This window comes from Styela clava, chromosome 7, assembly GCF_964204865.1.
Source record: "Styela clava chromosome 7, kaStyClav1.hap1.2, whole genome shotgun sequence".
In the NCBI taxonomy this organism is placed as follows: Eukaryota; Metazoa; Chordata; class Ascidiacea; order Stolidobranchia; family Styelidae; genus Styela; species Styela clava.
Window position 1 is genome coordinate 12,082,769 of NC_135256.1, and position 22,171 is coordinate 12,104,939.

The 22,171-nt window shown below is 33.8% G+C and overlaps 2 protein-coding genes across 2 annotated transcripts; one reads left to right on the plus strand and one right to left on the minus strand.

Annotated features, from left to right (window-relative positions):
* The first annotated feature begins 240 nt into the window (after positions 1-240).
* On the plus strand, positions 241-7,543 carry LOC120329007 (eukaryotic initiation factor 4A-I-like). The gene is made up of 12 exons (XM_039395609.2): positions 241-414; positions 1,836-2,159; positions 2,546-2,651; positions 2,765-2,897; positions 3,328-3,467; positions 3,725-3,893; positions 4,005-4,092; positions 4,208-4,373; positions 4,712-4,849; positions 5,438-5,607; positions 6,329-6,478; positions 6,557-7,543. The coding sequence occupies exons 1-11, from the start codon at positions 398-400 to the stop codon at positions 6,471-6,473; spliced, it is 1,596 nt and encodes a 531-aa protein (XP_039251543.1). The 5' UTR covers positions 241-397; the 3' UTR covers positions 6,474-6,478; positions 6,557-7,543.
* Positions 7,544-7,925: 382 nt separating this feature from the next.
* Positions 7,926-22,128, minus strand: LOC120329000 (uncharacterized). Its single transcript, XM_039395603.2, has 13 exons — positions 21,918-22,128; positions 20,958-21,070; positions 20,569-20,678; positions 20,236-20,335; positions 18,326-18,350; positions 18,192-18,251; positions 13,942-16,062; positions 12,909-13,082; positions 11,369-11,551; positions 10,210-10,339; positions 9,843-9,969; positions 9,282-9,489; positions 7,926-8,885 (listed from the first exon to the last, which is right to left on the minus strand). The coding sequence occupies exons 1-13, from the start codon at positions 21,978-21,980 to the stop codon at positions 8,415-8,417; spliced, it is 3,885 nt and encodes a 1,294-aa protein (XP_039251537.2). The 5' UTR covers positions 21,981-22,128; the 3' UTR covers positions 7,926-8,414.
* Between the last annotated feature and the right edge of the window lie 43 nt (positions 22,129-22,171).

The following is a 22,171-nucleotide window of genomic DNA, read 5'->3' on the forward strand; positions in this document are numbered from 1 at the left end:
TTCCCGCCGTCGCGACAGATTAAGAACGAACCGCGGGAGGCCAGTTCTCTTTACTAAACTGTCCCGATAACCCAAAGAAACCCGCCAAACGACGTCTGTCGGCGAACCGCGAAGCTACTCACAGCGAAACCATGCCTACCTGAGATATTTCGCAATATCGGTGTTACGTAATAGTAAATAGATCCCAATACGAGTAGACTCTTGAAAAGGTGATTTTTTGTCATATAATTCAAATATTTTGTTCAGAATCAATTCATAAATACTAAGTTTAATTAATAATACATATTGCTGATATAACTTGCATTAAAGTTATAGTTATAATTCAATTTATTGAACATATTCATCCGCCGAAGCGTGGGAGACTGAACTTCCAGCTGGTAGTAGTCTTTCATTCAACATGTCAAATTACGAAGGGTGAGTACGATTTCTATGCTATATTAATAGTTTATTTATTGTGAATTTGACATGTTTTTCTTTCCATTTCAAGTAAATTAATTTCAGTGTCATTTATTGTTTGATTTGTTCGTTTAAACTGCTTCAGATGATTACTTTTACTCGAAATTTCGACTTTCGTTTGTGTACTAAAGCATTCGGATTACATAATTCAGTATTTAGATGTAATTTGACTTTGGTTCAGTTGTTTGTGGTTTTAAATAACACAAAATTGAATGTAAATAAGAGCATTCAGGCGTTTCAGTCACTGGCAGACTGGGGTAAGATATTCTGATATTCTTACCTGTAACTAAGTAAAACCTAGATTCTTGAAATGAAGTTTCAAGTATTGAACTCTAGCTGCTGAAGTATCTAATTATAGGTATAACTGCTACTATACCTGTATATCGGATTACAAAGCTGTTAGAGTTGTAATTTTGATTTTCTCAGTTGCCTTGGTCAGTTGGTACGGTAGTTTTGTCCAAGACCTGTAGACAGGTAGACCTTTCGCCACACAGTTTTTTTCCGAACATTAGGTGGCTCAACAAAGTTTGGGTTGTGATTTTGTGTTTTCAGTCATCATGGGAAGTTCTTCAAAAATAATGTGCGAAAACTGCGGGATTGAAAGTTTGTGAACCTTGCCTCTAAAGGTTGTTTTTGCGACGACCATCTTGTCAGCTTGTGGAATCTGTACAAGTCGGCAACAATGTGAGAATGTAAAGGCTGTAGAGCACTGTTCTCAGATTCCAAGATGTCCCGACATTTGGTTCAATAAAACAATCACATTTGTCTCTGCATCTGGCACGGCGGCAGATTTGGCCATGCTCGTCTCTATAATAATTTAAATCGATCAAGACATACGTCTGTCGTCATAAGAACAAAATTGGGTTTTTTCCTAAAAACTAATGTTACAGTAAATTTTTTTCTTCGATAAATCGAATTATTTAAGTAATCCAATGGGGGCTTCCTTTTAGTTTATTGCTCAGTGTCAGTTTGCCGATTTATACCCATATCAAGGCCCAACCTGTAAAAGAGGGGTTTGCCCTTACTTTTAAAAAAGGGGGCTATTCTTAGAATCCGAGTACTGTACATTCTATGCGTCTCAAATAAATACCGGGTTAACCGTTCCCATACCTGACATGTACTTGCAACCGGTTGAGAGGCTGATGGTTCGCCATATTATAAAGCCAACATCTCATTAAACCAAAATTTTGTTCCTGCAAGCTGCGACTACTAGAAATCCTATGTTGGATAATAAAATAAGAGTGCAGCACGCAGTTTCACCCAGTTATTTATATCTAACCCTCTATTAAAAGTTGCAAACCCCTGATTTATAATATTGCTTCATTCCGATAAGAGGCAATTGGCTTAGATGAGACATAAAAATTAATATTTATTTTTAGTCAAAAAGATTCTGGGAGTGGGGAGTATCAAGGTGGTCAAAAGGACTACGGAGGAGATTCTCGGGATTATTCTAGCAAAGGTGGTGGATACGACACTCGTGGAGGTTATGGCCAAGATCGGGGAGGCTACTCTGACGGAGGAAGAGGTGGTTTTTCCGATCGAAGAGATGGGGGATATTCCGATCGAAGAGAGGGGGGATACTCTGATCGAAGAGAGGGGGGATATTCTGATCGCAGGGATGGAGGATATTCTGATCGCAGAGGTGGTGGATATGGCCAACAAGGTGGCCCCAGGGATTCCTTTGAAGATAATCGTGATGAAAGGTCTGCAAATCACTGTATTTTATTTTTTGAGTCTATAGTTAAAAAAAAAACCTATAACTTATACCCAAATATGTGACTGATTGGATTCAGATTCCATGCATCTCAAACTGTCAACTGCTCAGGTATTGATATCTTATAAGCGGCTGTCCTTCATTTGAACAAATGGTCATTTTTTTTTTCTATAGAGAAATTATAAATATCAGAATCCTTGATTAACAAGGAGATGAATTTTCCTCACATAATTTTGTGCTCAACAATTGATTATGTCTCAAGAATCTAGTCGCTCTGGATTGTTGTATAAATATGAATCCCGTAATTGATTTCCAATTTCATTTAGACAACTTAGATGGTTTATATCTATACACTTGGCTCTTTCTATTTCACAGACGTGAAGAAAGGCCCCCTCCCCAACAAACTGCTAATGGAGAGCCACAAGAACAACAAGAGGCATATGATGGCCCTGAGGGAATGGAGCCAGAGGGAATTATTGAGGTAATTTTTTTTCCTTGCATAATCTGTAATATAAATTCTGATTCAGAGGTGGAACTCAGTGATTCAGTTTCACTAATTTAAAATTGAATACGTTATTCGTTTCGTTTACTTAGGGCAACTGGGATGAGATAGTTGAGTCCTTCGATGACATGGATCTTACTGAAGATTTACTTCGTGGAATTTACGCTTATGGTTTTGAGAAACCCTCTGCGATTCAACAAAGGGCAATCAAGCCTTGTATTAAAGGTTTGCACTTTTCAAATAAAATATCATAACGTAATGACTTCATCGTAGAGTACATCACTTCCAGACTACAGCAATAATTACAAATTGATAGTGGTCAAATTCCACTAAAGTTGAAAATTTTGGTAAAAAGCAATGGTCCGCATGGAACCTGGAGAAATTTGTAAAATGTAGAATTAACACCTTGAGAGACGCTTTCAGCTTGAAAATGTATTTGAAGAGATTTAATTTTGTCCTAACAGCATAATAAATGAGCAAAATTATGGGAGAATATTTTTTATTTCATTTTCAAGATTTAAATTGACTAGATAACTGATATACCAGTCGGAAGACTGATAATTAGTTTCATAATTTTACACCTAATTTTCATTAAATGCACCTTCTTTTGCAATAATATGTATATCATAGATAAAATTACCAACTTTTCATTTAGGCCACGATGTCATTGCTCAAGCCCAGTCTGGAACTGGTAAAACTGCAACATTCGCAATATCTATTCTACAAAAAATAGATTTGAACAGAAAGAAGCCACAGGCTCTGGTACTAGCACCAACACGAGAATTGGCTCAACAGGTATCAATGAATGTTGATTTTGCTAGTTTTCGAGTAAAGATGTCACTATCAGATTGAAATTTTTCAGGTTTATTGACGACAGATTTTACTGTACAGATTTGCATTTCCATATGACTTCAAATTCAAACTATTTCCTCATCTGTATCGCACCGATTAATCTGCATGTATCTTAGATTTTGCTTTTATTTGACATATCCATAATCTTGAAGCTCGTTGCATTAGTTTATCTGTGACTCACACTTATGTTCATTTTTCAGATTCAAAAAGTCGTCATGTCTCTCGGTGACTATCAGCAAGTGAACTGCCATGCTTGCATTGGAGGTACAAACATGAAAACTTCAATCCAGCAGATGACAACAATTGTTCCACAAGTTGTCGTGGGAACTCCTGGTCGTGTTTTAGACATGATCAGCAGAGGAGTTCTCGGTATGATATTTTATGTTGGATTGTATAAACTCAAAAGCATGGTTGTGATAAAATATCAGCACATATTTACGAAAAGCTTGTTTTTGAACTTGTTTATTTTACTCATTTCAGAAACTGATGACATGACAATGTTTGTTCTTGATGAGGCTGATGAAATGTTGTCAAGAGGATTCAAGGAACAGATTTACAATATTTTCAGGTGTGTAACAATTGGTCATCATTGTATTTTTTATTTTGATAATCCATCTATTTAACACTTGCTTTTTCCTTTTTAAAATTAGATACCAAGACAGAATATTTTATATTTTTCTTAGGTGTATGCCAGGCAACACTCAAGTCGTTTTACTTTCTGCTACAATGCCAGCAGATGTGTTGGAAGTCACCAAAAAATTCATGAGAGATCCTATCAGAATTCTCGTGAAGAAAGAAGAACTGACACTTGAGGGTATCAAGCAATTTTACGTCCTCGTTGAAAGAGAGGTAGGATCAAGGCTTTCTTCATTTGTGCTCAGTACACTGGCAAATGTTGGAAATTCTATTATGCATTATGTTCATTCATTCTTCTAATAAGGTCTTGAATTTTGAAATCATTCCGATGTAACTGCTGTGATTTTCTGATAGGAAATTAATATACGAATCTGTTTCATGTTGAATTTAGATTTGCAGTTTTCATGTAGTAATATCCTTTTTTACGGATACTGTGATTAAACAGTCTACTTTCTTTGGGATTGCTTACTAGTTATTTTACGTTAAATTGTTCAAGTACTGTGAACTTTATAGTTGGCTATAGTAAAACTCATGAAACACAAATTATTCAGGAATGGAAATTGGATACTCTTGTCGATTTATATGCTACGCTCACGATCACACAAGCCGTCATCTTCTTGAATACTAGAAGAAAAGTAGACTGGTTGACCAATAAGCTTGAGGAGGAAGATTTCACTGTGTCTAAATTAGTGAGTTTTGAACTTTTGTTGAATCCTTTTTACGTTAAATTCTAGGTTTGAATTAAATATATAGCCTTCTACAACAAAATAAATTTAATCATTTGTAAATAGAAGGAACTGTAATTGAATAATGTGCTTTGTATTCAGTTTATTTTTTGCATTCAGTAAAATTAAAACGAGATAGCGATCAGAGACCACCGCCTTATCGATCTGGAGGCGTATATCCTTCGTTTTGACTCAACTACGACACCGCGTGTCCCGTCACCAATTAATTAATAAGTCGCTAATTATACGACATAATTCATCCAAAATCAATAGGCTTCTGGTCAGAGATATGATGAATGCACATGCATTCAATTTGGAGCAGATTCAACCTTGTTTTTGTGAGATATCGCGTAACATACGAAAGTGTCTAACAGACAGACAGATACTTATCAACATACTTACCGATCACGGTCGATAAGTAATGATACCATACAGCATTTAAAAAAGGATGAAAACACAATTTTACCAGGGAAGAACAACAAGCCAAAGCTGGTTATCGAGCATCGAAACTCAAAATGTATTTTATAATTAATCTATTTAATCCTCATTCAGCACGGTGACATGGATCAAAAGAACAGAGAAGTGATCATGAAAGAATTTCGCTCTGGAAGTTCGCGTGTTTTGATCACAACGGACTTGCTGGCTCGTGGAATCGACGTACAACAAGTCTCCCTTGTAATAAACTATGATTTACCATCCAACCGTGAAAATTATATTCACAGGTTTGTATGCATCTATTATTGAACGAGATCTGAAACTATAGTAATTTCTAACAATCATGTCTGGGACTAATGTACATTAATAAGATCTTGTTTAATCACTACTGCCTAGACCTATTATTAATATGATTGTGAATTTCTATCAAAAATTCGACTATAGACTAGAGCAGCGTTTCTCAAACTGTGTCCGTGGTACAAGGATCAAAATTACAAGCAAATTGGTCACCATGGTGATCTCAGCCCTACCTAAAGCGCATCTGGGTGGGTCGAGAAATTTGGTCAAACAGTTGGACAGACTTCTTGCCAGTCTGGATAGCATGACATTTTCGCCAACCGTTCTACATCGTTAACCGTCGGCCTAATATTTAAATTGTCAAGTTTACAGCAAACTTCAATTTTACCATAGGCTACATTTTTTGGAAACCACCCTTTCCGATGGATTGTTGGCTTAAAACTGAAAGCCTCAAAATATGTCGTGATAAGTCGTTTTACAAAATCATGCACAAAGTAAATCCATTGCATAATTTTCTGTTATCAATTCGAAATCGGACTAGAGTATATCATAAATAGAATCCCGGTACCAAATTTCACCTTGTGGTCTTGAGACAAGTTACACGTGGCCTTGTCAATTTGATTTATGTAAATCTTTAATAATATCTATTGCACAGTAAATGCCTAGATGTATCCATACAACCATTATAACAATCTGTTTGTGTCACTTCAGGATTGGACGAGGTGGCCGATTCGGTCGTAAAGGAGTTGCAATCAATTTCGTCACAAATGACGACAAACGTGTTCTTAATGATATTGAAAAATTTTATCACACGGCAGTCGAAGAAATGCCGATGAACGTTGCTGACTTGATTTAGCTTTGGTAAGTATGACTTTTTGGAGTTGAACTATTCGACTAGTTTTTGAATGCTTTGTTCTTATATTTTGTTCCTTGTTTCAGTGGAACTTCGTTGAACAACAGTGTGCCTCGTACTGTTATTCATTATTGGATCTTTGCAGTGAATAATATACTATTTATGACAAAAGACTTATTTGAGAAAACATTTGAATTTGCTGAAGATTTTTCTGCTGTTCGTCGTATCTACTTGTTCTTGCGCAACCCAGCGCCAAAACTAGAATTTCCCTAAAAGGGCATCTTGAACTCCTTAATTCGCATCTGCATTGACTGCGATTTGTGAATATTTTTGTGAATTAATTTATTTTAGAACAAAGTACCATTGTTTCTTGTAGGATATTTTCTTGTATAGAAGTGTGAATTGTCTTTCCTTTTCATTTGCATTATAACCTTCCTTCGTCTGTCAAATGATTTAAATAACTAGGTGAAATTATCTCGAGAGCCAGCGTCACTTCTGTGACAGGCTGAGGGCCTACGCCCCACCCCACCTTTCACACAAACGCTGGAAAGCATATATGGCACGAAGATTTGAAATGCTTTGTTTTTTCTTGTTATCGTATTTGTGCTGCTTATTATTACTGTATTGGGCTACATCATATTTTCATAAAGTTTTGACTGCTTGTACAAAAATGCATTTTTTGCCTTTCCGTTTCTCCATTACTCAAAAATTAGTTCCTAAGCTTGATACCGCTGATCAGCTGCTTTGGAGACTGATCGCTTATATTATTATTCTAAAATGGCGATACTGCGTTCATGCCAATGTGTGTGAGCAGGCGCCTTTTGACATCTCGTGTGTTTTGCTCGATTCTTTGATAACTTAAACCTTTAGATGTTAAGAAATGCAAGTCTGATTTGAGTAAAATTTTTATTATTGCATCTTTAACAAAGTTGGCATCGGTGTAAAATGATAGAATTTGGAAAATGCTGAATTTTATTAAGGTAAAAAAGATAATCTGTAATATAAATCTCTGGTTAAAATCCTTTATATGTGGTGTATGCAGGTACAATGAGAATAAACTGAATGTAAACAAACTTGAGTGATTTCTTTATCATGCTTGTGGTTTTAAGAGCGGTGCCAGGGTTAATAAATATAGGCCTATGAGACTTCGAAAGAGGGGCATTGCTCATAACTTTTGGGAACATATTTTCATTAATCACTGGGCTGATGCGTATGAATTTTAATCACACTTAATAGTCATGATGGGCAAAAAAGCACTCTTCTTAATGCACCCTCCCTTGCTACTTTTTTATTGGAAAATGTCAGTTTGAAGAGACTGAACAGATATTGATTGCTATATAGCCTTGCCTTCTTTTTTATTGGAGGAACTGAACAGATATCGATCTATTGCTATAGCCTTCCCTATATTATATTGCGCCTTTAGCCATTGGCATGAAAATTAGCAAGCAACAATTAGTTGAACTCTAAAATATAATGTATTGATAAATAGTTGCATAAAATATGACATGTCTCCAGAGAATATAAAAACAAGCTTTATTGAACTATACATATGTACAACTACTTATTGCCAATTGCATCAAGTGAGAGATGTTGTCTTTCTCCACCAATTATGGGCTAGGTAACATGGAGTGGTTCACATCTTTTTCCAGAATATTTCAATCATAGTGAAAGTTCATATTGCCTTGTTTTTGACAAGACTTACTTTGCGATGCTTGTGACACTACAGCCTGTAAACCATCAGTGTGATAGAAGGAAATTTGTCACTTTCCAGAATGTGAAATACGATAGTATAAATCTTGTTATACATCTTCCGCTCAAGGGCAAAAAGTCAATTTTAGGTTGCAATCAATGTCATGGATTGGCACCAATTTTAATAAGCTGGAACGAAGCAATTTCAATACTGAACTAAGATTTTAATCTTAAATTTAATTTATCTAAGATATATTAAATAAAAGTATAATTTTCCACACTTCCACCCCTTCCCTTTAATAAGTTATCTGTCCTCGTCCATCGATTATCAAGCAAAGTTCTAGCTTCAAGGTAATGTGTCATTGATGATTTGCTGCCTGCATCATTCAATGTTGGAGCTTTAGAGAATGAATTCATCACGGATAAAAAGTCCTCTAACGCTTCAACACAAGAAAAAAATATTCCCCAATTTAACGTCTGAGGTTGTTCTGAACAAATATTGATGACAATTTCACATACAAGTGATGTTTTTTTATCAATGTTAATTTGTGTGATGTCACGAGCAAAGGTTTTTGACAGTGTCCGACAAAATCCAGTATGTTGATCTTCGTGGCAAAGTAATAACTGTTCATCAACAATAATCATACTACATGGCACGAGAGCATCATGGTGCAACATGTTCATAACAATACCATCAGGTGGACCTTCTTTGTCAATCAATGATGACTGTGAATAAAAAAATACTCTTGAAAACAAGAATCAGGTAATTATTAAGTATAAGATTCACACTGTATAATAAACTTATGGATGATTTCTCAGTTACTTCAATACAACTGGCTAATCATCAAGATGTCACTAGTGGCATAACAATTTTTAGCCTCGCTCAGACACTTTTTTCCACATATACATATTTTCAGGGACAATTGAGGACATTGACTCATATTCATGGTTCTACTACCCAGTCTTTTTGAATTTGCCATGTTTTATTCCAAGAAGGAGAGGCCGTGGCTTTCCTCTCCCCCAGGATAAATGAGTAAATCCTATCCTAATGTAATCTATTTCAATCTGAAAAACATGCAATCACACATTAGAAAATACCACATTCATATGAAAACACCTCACCTGATCTAAAGACACGATCATGCATAAACATTGCAACCATTCTGTAACTTCAATGTCTGAGTATCCACACAATTCTATCTTGGTTTCATCAGCGAAAACAATTTCAAACTGCAGGCTTGGGGTTTTGGAAGACGTTGATCGCAGTCTCTTGCATCCAACACAGTTGTTTCGTGTTAACTCATAACTAATAAAAGGCTTTTCACTATCTCTGTAATACAGAAATTCCCAATTTACAACAACAAAATTCTCCTAGATCATTCATTGTCAACCAGGGTTCCGCGAAACCCTAAGGAAGAGGTTGATTATTTACGAAGCCCATAATAAATTTATAAAAACAAATATTTGAATTATTGCCTTGTTGTTTCGGCGCTACTGTTGTCAAATTTTATTAATGCCGTTATTGCTTCTTTGGACAGTCACAAAATTAATCAGTATTTTAATAAGTAAACGGATAGTTAATGGAGCCTCTGGGTTTTAAGAGAACAAAATGCATGTCACAGTTCACACTGCAAATCTATGTTAACACTTCTATGCTGTCAAAAGTTAAAAATAACTTTTTACTTGTTTTCATATTGATAAAGAATTCCTCCATTCAACACAAAATAGGCAGATCTCCATGTTGATCCCCAGAATGTAACTGCTCTGTATTTCAAAGTTCCCTCCATAGATATTTTAGACATGCTTGCCCCTGCGCAAAATAGATATATATACTGTCTTACCAGAAATTTACAATGCTGATGGAAACAGTAATCAGGTAGTACAGATAGAAAAACACCACGTAAATGGATAATGTTTGATATGTCATGAACATTAGTTACTGGACCTAAATGGATTAAAATCTTGAAATCAAAATACCCAAACTGTTTAAGAACCGATGAGAGGTTAATGATTTGCTTTAATGATTATATCACTTCCACTCCCTACTTACCAGTTACAAAATTAGGATCTTCCCAGTGGATAAGTTGGTACAATTGAATATCACCAGTCAAACCTTCAGCGACCATATATTTTCTTAAAGATATTTGATGTTCTTTTGCATCATGAAATATGGGTGGACACTAAATCAAAAAAGTTGAAATCAAATTGATAAAGTGAGTGAGTCTGAGCAGGGAACAATCAATGAATTGAATGAATGAACAATGAGGAATCTGAATATGTATGGATATATATTAAGTGAGAAAAGGTATTGGTTTATTTTACTGAAAGAAAGAATACCAGCAATATCACATGAACACCACAAAGTCAAATGTAGGTTACATATGACCATTTTCACCTGTGTGCTAAAAAGAAAATGAGGTTCGAGTAGAATCAAGAAAAGCATCAATATTTTTTTATTTCTTTGAGGCTAGACTGTTCGTTTTGATACGACAACTCTCAATCTTACCCTGGTCTTGCCATAAATTCACTCAACCAGTCAATTATGCTGGGAGGTCATAAGATAAAAGGCATTTAAAGCCTGGATGGAATAAGAAATGAACTGGAATATTGGAATCAGAAATTCATCAATATGAAATAAATTTATAAGTTTTGAGATGTTGAAAGGTCTCAAGAATTCAGAGGACAATGTGCGAGCAGTACTACAATAATATAATTGAATGAAAACTTTGCATAGTTGCTTAAGGGCAGTGTTTCCCAAACTTTTTGAACTGTGGACCGCCGCTTATGAATCTTATTTTTGATGAACTTCCATCCTATGCCGTTATCAATTTCTGTGCCTAATCAACAAATAACATTTACAAAACGACAACATTAATGTGATGGATGAGGTTGCTTTTCACTGCACCATTTATCGATTCTCGGAGCAATTTGTGACAAGCAAACTCGTAGGTCGGTCTCCACAGCAAGTCTCAACCTGTATTTTGTCATCATATCGAAAATAGCTGAAAATGCTGCCTCTCACATGCAGGTCGGAAAAAGCAATATAATTTTAATTGCCTAAGATGCAATTTTTTTGGGGGGTTGAAGTAAATCATTAAAGATGAATCAGACTCTTTTTGTAGAGTGTCCGCAACCACAGTTTGGAAAACCCTGCACTAGAATATTTTTGTAATAATTATAATAAAAACGAAATGAATTTCAATACTCACAACTTTAATAACACTTTGTTGCCTCGTGAATGAAACCAATGCTCTTGATAAATTTGATATTATCAATTCCGTTAATTTCTTATCTGCAGTATCAATAGTCAGTTTTGTTCTTACTTTTCCTCTGGCAACTTTACTTGATTTTGAAGGTCTGGATTTGTTTTTATAAAAAACAAACTGCATTGTCTGTTAACAAAACAAAGTAATAAATGTTACATATATATATAAACATATTTGTGTTTTTATTATGGTTAATGTCACTTTTCATTAGACGAACAATTTTTTTATGCAGTTATCTTTAATATGATATATTTGGCTTCTATGTTCAAAGTGAAGGTCGCCGGATGAGAACAGAACAGGCCTAAGTCACAATTTTGAGTTTTGAGAAAAACGCAAAAAACAATTTGGAATTTTTTTATTTTTGAATTTCTAGATATTCACACTTAGTAAAGACCTGATCTCTGGTTATTTAAATGTGGATGTGAATATCTTTGTAATCCATATTTTTTGGCACTTCAGCTTCAATTCCTTCCTGCTTTTTTAACCCCATAATGGACTTTGGCCCATTCTGTTCTCAACAACTTCTGAATTGTTTTGTATGGGATGCAAGGTAAAACAAGGTGACATAGGCCTAAGTTGCACTGAAGAAATTTTTAGGGATGTAAGTTTCGGACATTTCATTCATGATGTTCATCACCATCATTTTGGAACTTGGGACTAGCTTTTTTCAGTATTTTTGGGTTTTGAGCCATGCTCTACAAGGTGGTGGTGTTGAAATTCTGAATTTCATAATATTAAAAATTTTAGCTGGACTTAGGCCCATTCTGTTCTTAACTTTTACAGTCCTAAGTCCAGCTAAAATTTTTATTATTGAGAAATTCAGGATTTCAAGACCACCATCTTGTAGAGCATGGCTCAAAACCCCAAAATATTGAAAAAAGTGAATTTTGCAAAAATGTGACTTAGGCCTCTTCTGTTCTCATCCGGCAGGGTGTGTGTATTGAAATTATTGCAAGAAAGCAAGCATTAAAAATGCAAAGGTATTTAAGCAACTCATGACTTGCAGCCAACAGTCAAAGTTAGAGAACACCTCATAGGGATTTCTCAACCTGAGGTTATCTTCACGATTCGACATCATACTAATTTTGAAAAGTATTCATGAAATCTATGTATCTTGACAGAAATTCGATATAACATTTAATCATCAGCATTATGTCATCTTGTCATTCCGTCTTAAAATCTTTTTTTATATTCAATTTTTCATAAATGACCAACAACGTTTGTTTTATTTATTTTTTGTTGAAGACTGGGCATTGCCACATAAGAATAAAATTATGAAAAAATGGCAAAGTTAAAAAAGTTGTAAAAAGTTCTCCAATTCAAAATATATCACCCATGCGAAAAAGAAGGAAACTAAGCCATAAATCAAGCGTCAATTCTACAGGGCACAATAAACAAACCGATTTGAATTTTTTTTGCTAAATAGTTAAGAGAATATATATAAATAAAACCATTGCTTCAAGTGCAAAATATACCAATATACCTGGCTATTACTTCCTACAGCAATATAATCAAGATCTTCATAAGAAACAATTTCTTCAGGTTGATAAGGACAACTCCCATCTCCACTCCGAAGAAAATATACAAATGAATCCGTAAACAGGAGATACAATGGAGTCCAGTTACCCTCTGCATGGCCAGTGCTCAAGTGGAACATCTACAAACAATGTACAAGTGTATAATAGGGTTCCATTACATTTGAACCCACGTACATTTGAACCCATGACAATTGCACCTGTATGCTATTGCATCTATGGAATTTTTTTTGTTTCACGGATAGTTAAACCCATACTAACCCTAACCCATGGGTTTTAGCACCCGCATATAGATTGAACCCGTGGATATACGCATGGGTTCAAATGTACGGTCATCGTATAATAGATGCTTACTTACATAGCTCTAAATCTACAATAATCCTTAGCTGAATAAGTTTTGTGCAGTACAAAAAGAGGATACAGTAGGCACAGGAAGCTAAATATTGGAAAACACAAATTTCCCCAAGTGTCAGGATGTAGGTTCAAAATTCGAATCCTCATACGTTAAAACAATACAGGATGGCTACTATAAACTATGTTTAGCTGGGATTTCAACACACCACCACCACTTCTCCTGGCCAAGCACCCCTGGTAACCTCAGAAACAAAATCTCAAGAGTCAAAACGTTGACTATTTTCATACCAGACTATCGAACAGGCATGACAGTTACAATACCTACGATATGAAATTTTCCATTTACACATCTTTGGATTCAAATATCTTTTCAATTAAATTTCTTTTTACATCATGGGACTACCGTTTCGTTCTACAATCTTCTTGTATTTGCAGTAATACACTCTATGATGAACAGATGCTTATATGCAATATCGTTCAGCGTACTTTCCAATAACTCTACCCAAATATGCCTGATAACGTACCCCAATTTTGAATAAACCTACCAAACAAAACCATGTTCTCTCTTTATCTTTACAAATGTTTGCAACAAATAAATAATTTTCCAAGTATTGTAAAAATACTCACCTTGATGAATGCTTCATTTTCATCCATTAATATTTCTAACATAAGATACAAACGCAACGTGTTGTCAATATCAGCTACTGCTCTGTGAGGCAAATCACTTTCCGTAATAATGTTGGAATTGGGAATTTTTTTACTTGCCGAATTTACAACAGTTCGCCATGTAGCGGGCAGTGAAGATGCTGACTCACTAAATAAACTCGATGAGTCACCTGTGCAAGCACTAACATCCTCATCAGCCTGTGTGTCATTGTCAAAACTGAGAGTTGACTGAGCATCATCACTCAAGTCATCAAAAAGTGGTCGAGAGGATGAGGAAGCCTCAGAATCTCGATCTTCGTCCAACATGAAAGTAGAATCATGATGAAAACTACCAACACCTACTCGAGATGACTTTTTTTCTGCAATTGATTTTCGAACTTTTTCTAATCTGTCTTGAGATGGTTTTAATTTATTTTGAATTTCAGCTCTTAATCTTTCTACTTCTTTCTTAGTTAAAGCATTCAATAAATCTTCAGATTCCGATCGATACCTTCTCATTGTACGCTTCTTCTTTCCAGTAATATGAGTATTTTTTGTTTCTGCTCCCCCAAATGATGCAGACAACTTTTCAAAGTTATTATTTTTGAAATCTGCATTGCTTTCAGGTACTGATTTTTGATTTGACACTTCATCACTTCTCAATGAAACATTGTCATTATTAACACTAGAAGAATCATCAGTTGAATTTAAGTTTTCACTCACATCTGGGTGGATGGTTGTTAGATTTTCATTTTCAGGAGAAGTTGTTACAACTACGTCAGTCGTCATATCTGTATTTTCCACATTTTCAGCAGAATTTTCATTGTCTGTTATTGTAGAATTAGATACTACTTTTTCTTTTGGAACATTGGTCTCAGTTATATTATTGTGGAGATCTTTTTCACTTTCACTGTTTAAAGTTTCAGACAAATTTTCTTCCAAATTTGATGTCATTGTAGATTCCTCCATAATATCCTCAATATTTCCATTACCTGTATCAGCTGAATTTTCAGTCATAGATGTAGTACTTTCCAAATTGTTATCAGATATGGGTTTTTTATATCCGGTTGTAATTTCTACCCTATCATTAGTACCGGTAGTATTTAAGCTACCCTGAGAAGAAACATAACATGCAGATTGGTTAGATACAAATGTTTGTGTTAGATGATCGTTATTGCACATTTCAGAAATAGCGTTATAATCACCCTCAGTGCTAGACATAACACCTATATGACTTTGACTCGCACCTTCATGATTAGGATTAATATTTTCCAATTCAGATGCAGAAGCTTGGACAATATCAGAAAGATGATCACTATATAAACTTGAAGTACTTTCACATTCTTCTACACCAGGATCAAATCCAATAAGCGGATCACTGAGGATGATATCATTCATGCTCCCCCTTCTTTTTACTACAACCGTTTTTATTCTTCTTATTGAATGAACCAATATATCTTCACTTTTGGTGGAAATGTCACTTCCTGAATCAGAGAACTTTTTATTTCTTTTCTTTTGTTTCTTTTTTCTAACAACTTCAATAGGAGTGTCAACAATTGGCATATGTTGGTCAAATCTTCGTAAATTGGATTCTGCCATCGACACCTCATTTTTGTCAGTAGATAATTCATTAAAAGGATTGACACGTTGGTTGGAACAAGAAGGCACTGAAGAAATAGAGGCTTCGGATATATCACCACTTTTATTAAAAATAGAGTCTAATAATTTGGCATTAGAACTAGGCACTGAAGTATTTTGCATTTGATGATTTTCCTTTATACACAAACATATTAGTTCACTGCTGGTTTTACAATCAGGACATTCCTTCCTTGCTGCCTTAAATCGAGCAGAATTAACAGCAACGAGTGTTGTTTTATTGCCTATTGATTTAGCTTCATATGAATTCTCATGAGACAATAGTCCTTTAACAAATCCAACTGCTTTTTGACTGGTCTTGGCAGCCATGTCAGTGACAGCACCTGTATCGATATGTACACTTGAACCCCGAACTGGTTGATTTGTTGGTCGATGATTCACAGTGCGAACAGTTGAATTTGAAATGACTTTCGGACCAGCAATTTTGAAATCCAGGTGAGAAAGGTCCTGTAATTGAAAAATGATGTAATGTATTGTGTAATTTATAGCTGTATTAAAAAGTGATTAATTGATTTAAATATTGACTATTTACTCTAATATTCAGACGCAAGACATAAAATGAAGATGATACCATAAAAAATATAATGTAGCCACCGAACGTTACCATCTACTTTAAAAACAGCAGTGCTGTTCTTCATGAACAATCTGCTGAAATATAATTGACTTTTCATATTGTTCAGGCCTACTGTTGCCAGAAAAAGATCAAAGTTGAATTTACTGAGAAGTCTCAATTATGGTACAGTGAATGTGAATATAAATGTTTTGAGTAATATACTTGAGTTTTATTTATTTACAACAAATCTCAACATATCACAACTATGTGTAAAAATAATTGAACACCATAACAATATATAATTTAAACAAAAACAACATCACACAAACAAGAAAGTATTCAAAATGAATACAACAACCAAATACATCTCATGATATTATTAATGAGCGTAGCAGTACTGCAAATATTTTGTTGACATGGAAAATTTTCCTGAATTAAATATAACCGCTCACTGTGATATAAAAATTTATTTATTACGATATTACAAAAATTCTTCATCTTCCTGGAATATAAGGAAATTTTGTACTTCAGAAATCTACATCCCAGAAACTACCAAAGATTTGACTTTTGAAAAAAAACTTCCATTTATACTCACAGCTATAATATTGACAAACTTTGAATTTCAATCAAATGCAAATTTTCTGAGTTTGTGTAACAAATGAGGATATGTCAAATATCGAACACAATGTAATAATATATCCTAATACGTATAATGTAAGTAATTCAAATTTTTCATACTTGGGTTAAGCATGGCAATGAATAGGAAAAGTCAAATTGAAGATCAATCACACATCAATAAGATAAGATAAATTTGTTGTTTTAAAGCAAGACAGTTTCATGTGATCTTGTAAAGTTATATATTGGTTAATCATTTATGGATTATGAACAGCAATTCAGAATCTTACAAAACACTATGTCGTTGCAATTTCAATTGTTCAGTGTGAAAAGATATAAGCAGAACCATGTAATTGGAATATTTTAAACTGTTAAAATAAAATTGTTTTGACATTTTGGGCAGCAGGTTATGAAAAAGTAATGAATTTTCCTCTGATTATAATTTGAACCAACTGAACAAGCAAATGGTCGGAATTTCTAAAGCTCTAGTAATTTTCCTGTCCTGATCCTCACTAATATTTTATAATGGGCCCCATTTCAATTTCACAAATGAAAATATCTATGGTAATAACATCATGAAATTGGCATAGGCATTCAACAACAAACATAAATCTTCCAAAATACAACGTCTTAGCCATTTCCAACCTCTCCAGATTCGAATAAATATCATCAATCTGTCTTTCATTTTCCAGCACTATTATGCTAGTTCATATTTGCTAACCTAATAAAACCATTTGTTATTCAATTATTCCTGTTAAATTTCAGAGTATATGCGCCCTGAAATATAATCCTCAACTCTAGCTCATCAAGCAACCAACTGCTGTACTGTATTCATGTACAACGTAATTTACTAGAAACAACAGGAAGTCATTTGTTTCTGTATATGGCAAATTTATTCATAGAAACTACAGTAAATCTGTAAGATTTGAATGTAAATAGAACACTTTGTTAAACCTAGCTTGGTATTTGGTAATCTGAATTTACAGAAACATAGGTTAACTTAATAATATACCATATTATGCATTGTAAGAGCAAGCAAATAGACATGAAGAGCAGATCGCTCAAGTAAATTAAATAGGTGAATTAATCAATAAATCTGAAAATTAATTGGATAGATATGAAACAAAATTCTCATAACAGTATATTACACTTTGATTACAACATATTGAAAACATACAAAATAACATAATTGAGCATTCATCCATATATTTCTATAGTAACCCTAAATTTAATAGATATATATCTTTCACTCAACACAATCCAACATGAGTAAATTTAATATTTACATACATACTTCAATGAATACCAAAAAAGCAGAACTTCTAAATATTAATATAGACCTAATAAGAAAAAATATAGAGTAACGTACACAAGTCCAAATCTAAAGCTCAAATACTTATCAACTTACTGGATTTAGCTTGAAAGTCACATGGTCCAATCCTGATATCAATGTTTGCATGATGAATACCTGTGACACGATAATACCATGATAAAAATATGTAACAAAGCATGTAATGAGTCAACATAAAAAAGCATTCTCACCTGACTGCTGCATAACATGGCTGACCTGGAAAGAAAAAAAAAATTATTTATTAATCATCAAAACTACATACTAGCAGTTAGATATTCATAGAAAGTTTTTCTTTTGATCAATGTAAAAACATTTGCCATAGTTTCCGTAGTTTTAATAAATCATCTCATCTACAGTATCATTTGAAATTCGCTGTATCTAATTTTCGCTTCAGAAAATAAACCTAACATTTCAATTGTATATCAAACTGTATAAACCATAATATGCTTGCCATTGCCAAAATCCTCGATGTAAATATGTTTTATAAGTGATATAGTCATATTGTATTCACTCACATTCAAGCATGAAAAATCTCAATGTTTGCATGTCATGGAAAATAATTGATTAATTTCAATACATGAATATAGAACAACCATAAATGAAATCAAATCAAAGGGTTGAATTTCAATAACTTCATTTTCGATAAACTTCATTTATATATTTTCACAGAATTCTAGATGGGGATTGATGTATGGCGCTAATTTTTGAAATATTCCACAATCATAATAGCCTAACAGACGCATTTTAAATGTTTTATTACAACAATACTATACTGCGATTGTAAACTTCTATCTCTAATAATAAGACACAAATGAGTCCCTTTTTGTGCAAGTGGTATGAATAACGATCATAGGCCTAATAAATAAAGAATAGTTGAACACAGCAAAATTTATGACCTAATTTATGATTCTTTCCACTACACTAGACTCCTCACATGCTTATAAATAATAGAAAATTAATAATAAAGTAATATTCTGGCTGCCAGTAAACATCCATATATATATACATTAATTCACATGTTGGAGAAATGGAGACATATTACCATACATAGACCATACATAACAATTGTCTGCTAACCACCCCAAAAAAGAGTAGAACCGTCTAAGAACCGCAGTGGCACAAATACATCAATATAGACTTAATAACGCTATCATCATTTTCCAAAAAAAAATATGGCAAAAGAACGAAAAACCAGTCTAAAATTGTGACAGATTGAATAATTTTGTCCAAATTACGTCAATCTAAACAAATAAACAATCAATCCAATCATCAACTATAAACGAATAAGCATCAGTAATTTATACCCTGGAGACATTATTTTGTATCATTTCCTCATTATTTTTGAGCCAACACCCACACCAAAAAAACTCAAAACAAATCACATTAAAAAAAAAGTCATTAACCTTTCACTTGAACTGTTCTGACCAGATGTGTATCAATTTTGTAAAAAATATCAGGTGAAAAGTCCAAGCTATACAAATACAATGGTACCTCCTATCAATGACCATAATCTTAATTTTAGAGGTTTTTCAGCTAACACTATTTGTAAGTACAACATCTGATTGTTATAAATAAGTTATGCATGCTATCAACATGCACTGTATAAGTGACGATAAGTCCGAAGAAAATATGTCAATTGTATAAGATAAGAGAAGATATGTGTTTATATAACTAAAAGAACTCAGGGCATACCAAAAGGTTTGGTGTGAAGTAACTTAGTTATACTGCTAAAGTGTCAATACCAAAAGAAAAAAGTCACCTAATTAATGTCATACGAGAACAGATGTCATATTTGTTTGAGCTTGCACTGCAAACAATCCTCAAAGAATAAAAAAAATCTATCGTACCTTACACCAGATGGGATGGGTCGGGTGTATGTTTACACTAGGTACACAACATTTCAAATTTAAATCTTATGATTATGATATCCTTAAATACTAATAGTTTGTGTGAATAAGGTCCCAGCTACAGATACCCAAAAAGTTTTTTTAAGATAAGTGTATAACTGAATTCATAATACTACCACCCTCTTACGAAGTATAAAGATGACAATTGGACATTATTTTTTATACAAACAGGAAACACAACAACAGAAACTTACTTATGATAATATTTATAAATATGATTCATATCCATCTGAAATGATTGCAAGAAACCTTCAAATTCCTTTTCATTCAATGCAATAAATATCCATGCTCTTCCTGATAACAATAAGAACAGTAGATATTGTAAAGGATGATATCAAGCTTGTTTAGTGTATCTAGTTACATTCACAAGCCGAGAAAAACTAACACTTGACTTTCAGGCAGACGCTTTTAGATGGCTATCGGGTGATATTACAAGACAAGCCCATGGTTATGATGAGTATTATACAGCAGAACTTAAGTGATAGCAGTCAAACTTAATAGATAATAATAGAAATTGAGGTAATTACCTCTTCCCAGATTTGTTTTAACATTTCTAAGTTTTTCAATTTGCCGAAGAATATCATTCCGACAGAAATATCGAACTGCTTCCCAACATCCATATTCCTTGTGCTTTAAACTAAAATAAAAATACAGTACCGGTAATTGTCAGAATGAGAAAATTATAAAGCAAGATTGAAAGGCAAGTTTTCATATATAAATGCAAATATTTAATAACATGTTCGAAACAACTAAGCTAACTTTATAAATCAAACTTTCAAATTTATTTGTTCTATAATTAATGACATATAAGATAATGTACATAATTTTAGATGTAAAATCAAGAATGCTGTTCATATCTGTAACTTAAGTTTAAAAAAAATACAAAAATATGAAAAAAAAGGTATAGCCTATATACCCATGTAAGAATATCATATCAAGACTTGTGCATAGAATCTTTGCTGTAGGACTGTCATTAGAAATAACATATAATCCATTCTCTTGCTCTAATGACATTTGCTCCATTTGAACCTGTGAAGGAATATAATATAGTTAAATGGATAATAGAGAAAAAAGAGATTTTATTTTAAATAAGTCAATGCTAACACACATTTAAAATAATAGATTTCACTGATGCTTTTGATCGATTTGTACGGTATATTAGCAATCATTTGTTATGAAACCAAATTATGAAAAAGCGAAATGAGTCAATCATGCCATACTTGAAAGCTAATACAGCAAATTAATATGTTGTCATTGGAGGTTTTCAGTCCAGACATGTCTTTAATATTAAGACAATCAACATGAGAACTCAGACTTTCACAAGATTCAGAGATTGAAGCATACCTAAAATTCTCCAGAGAATATCTGTAATATCTAATAATATAATCGTTCTGCCGTGATAAATCAATGACATGCACCAGGGCCACAACCACTACCACCACACTCATTCAAAAGTAATTGTGCTAATTTGGAAGAGACAGACATCTAGATATGTCACATGCAAATTCAAGAAACACTGAGTTACAGAATTAAGTCTGTAAGTAATACTTTAATGAAGTCAAACAACAACAGCCAAATTCAGAAATGACTTTTTCTGGCAAAACTGAATGAGTATACATATATCTGCCATATAGCTCGAAATATATAGCTACTGGTTTATATTTTAGGAGACGGTCGTGTTCACCTTCGTTTCAGATGTTAAAGCCTTGTCCATGTACAATGATACAAATTAACATGCCTCATTCAGTTATTGCAATATTAGTAAACATTTCACAAAACAAACATAACCTATTTATGATTTCAGAATTCAGTAAACGGATAAATTTATGTGTTATAAGGACATGAGATAGTCCGCTAATTCCTCAATTTAGACTACCTGCTTCACAGCATCCGAAAAATGTTTCAGAAGCTCGTCTTTGTATACATCCTGAGCATTCATTGTTATTGTCTGATTTTTTTCACTTCATACAGACACGGTTGTGCAGGATAAATACACTAACCATAGCGGAGTGTCGTGTATTGTGTGAGCGCCCGTTGCAGATGCTTCCACACCCAGTTAACTGAACCCGAGTCCACCCACGGCAGAGTCTATATGTTCATGTTTGTAGAGTCACGTGCTTTGTGGGTAAC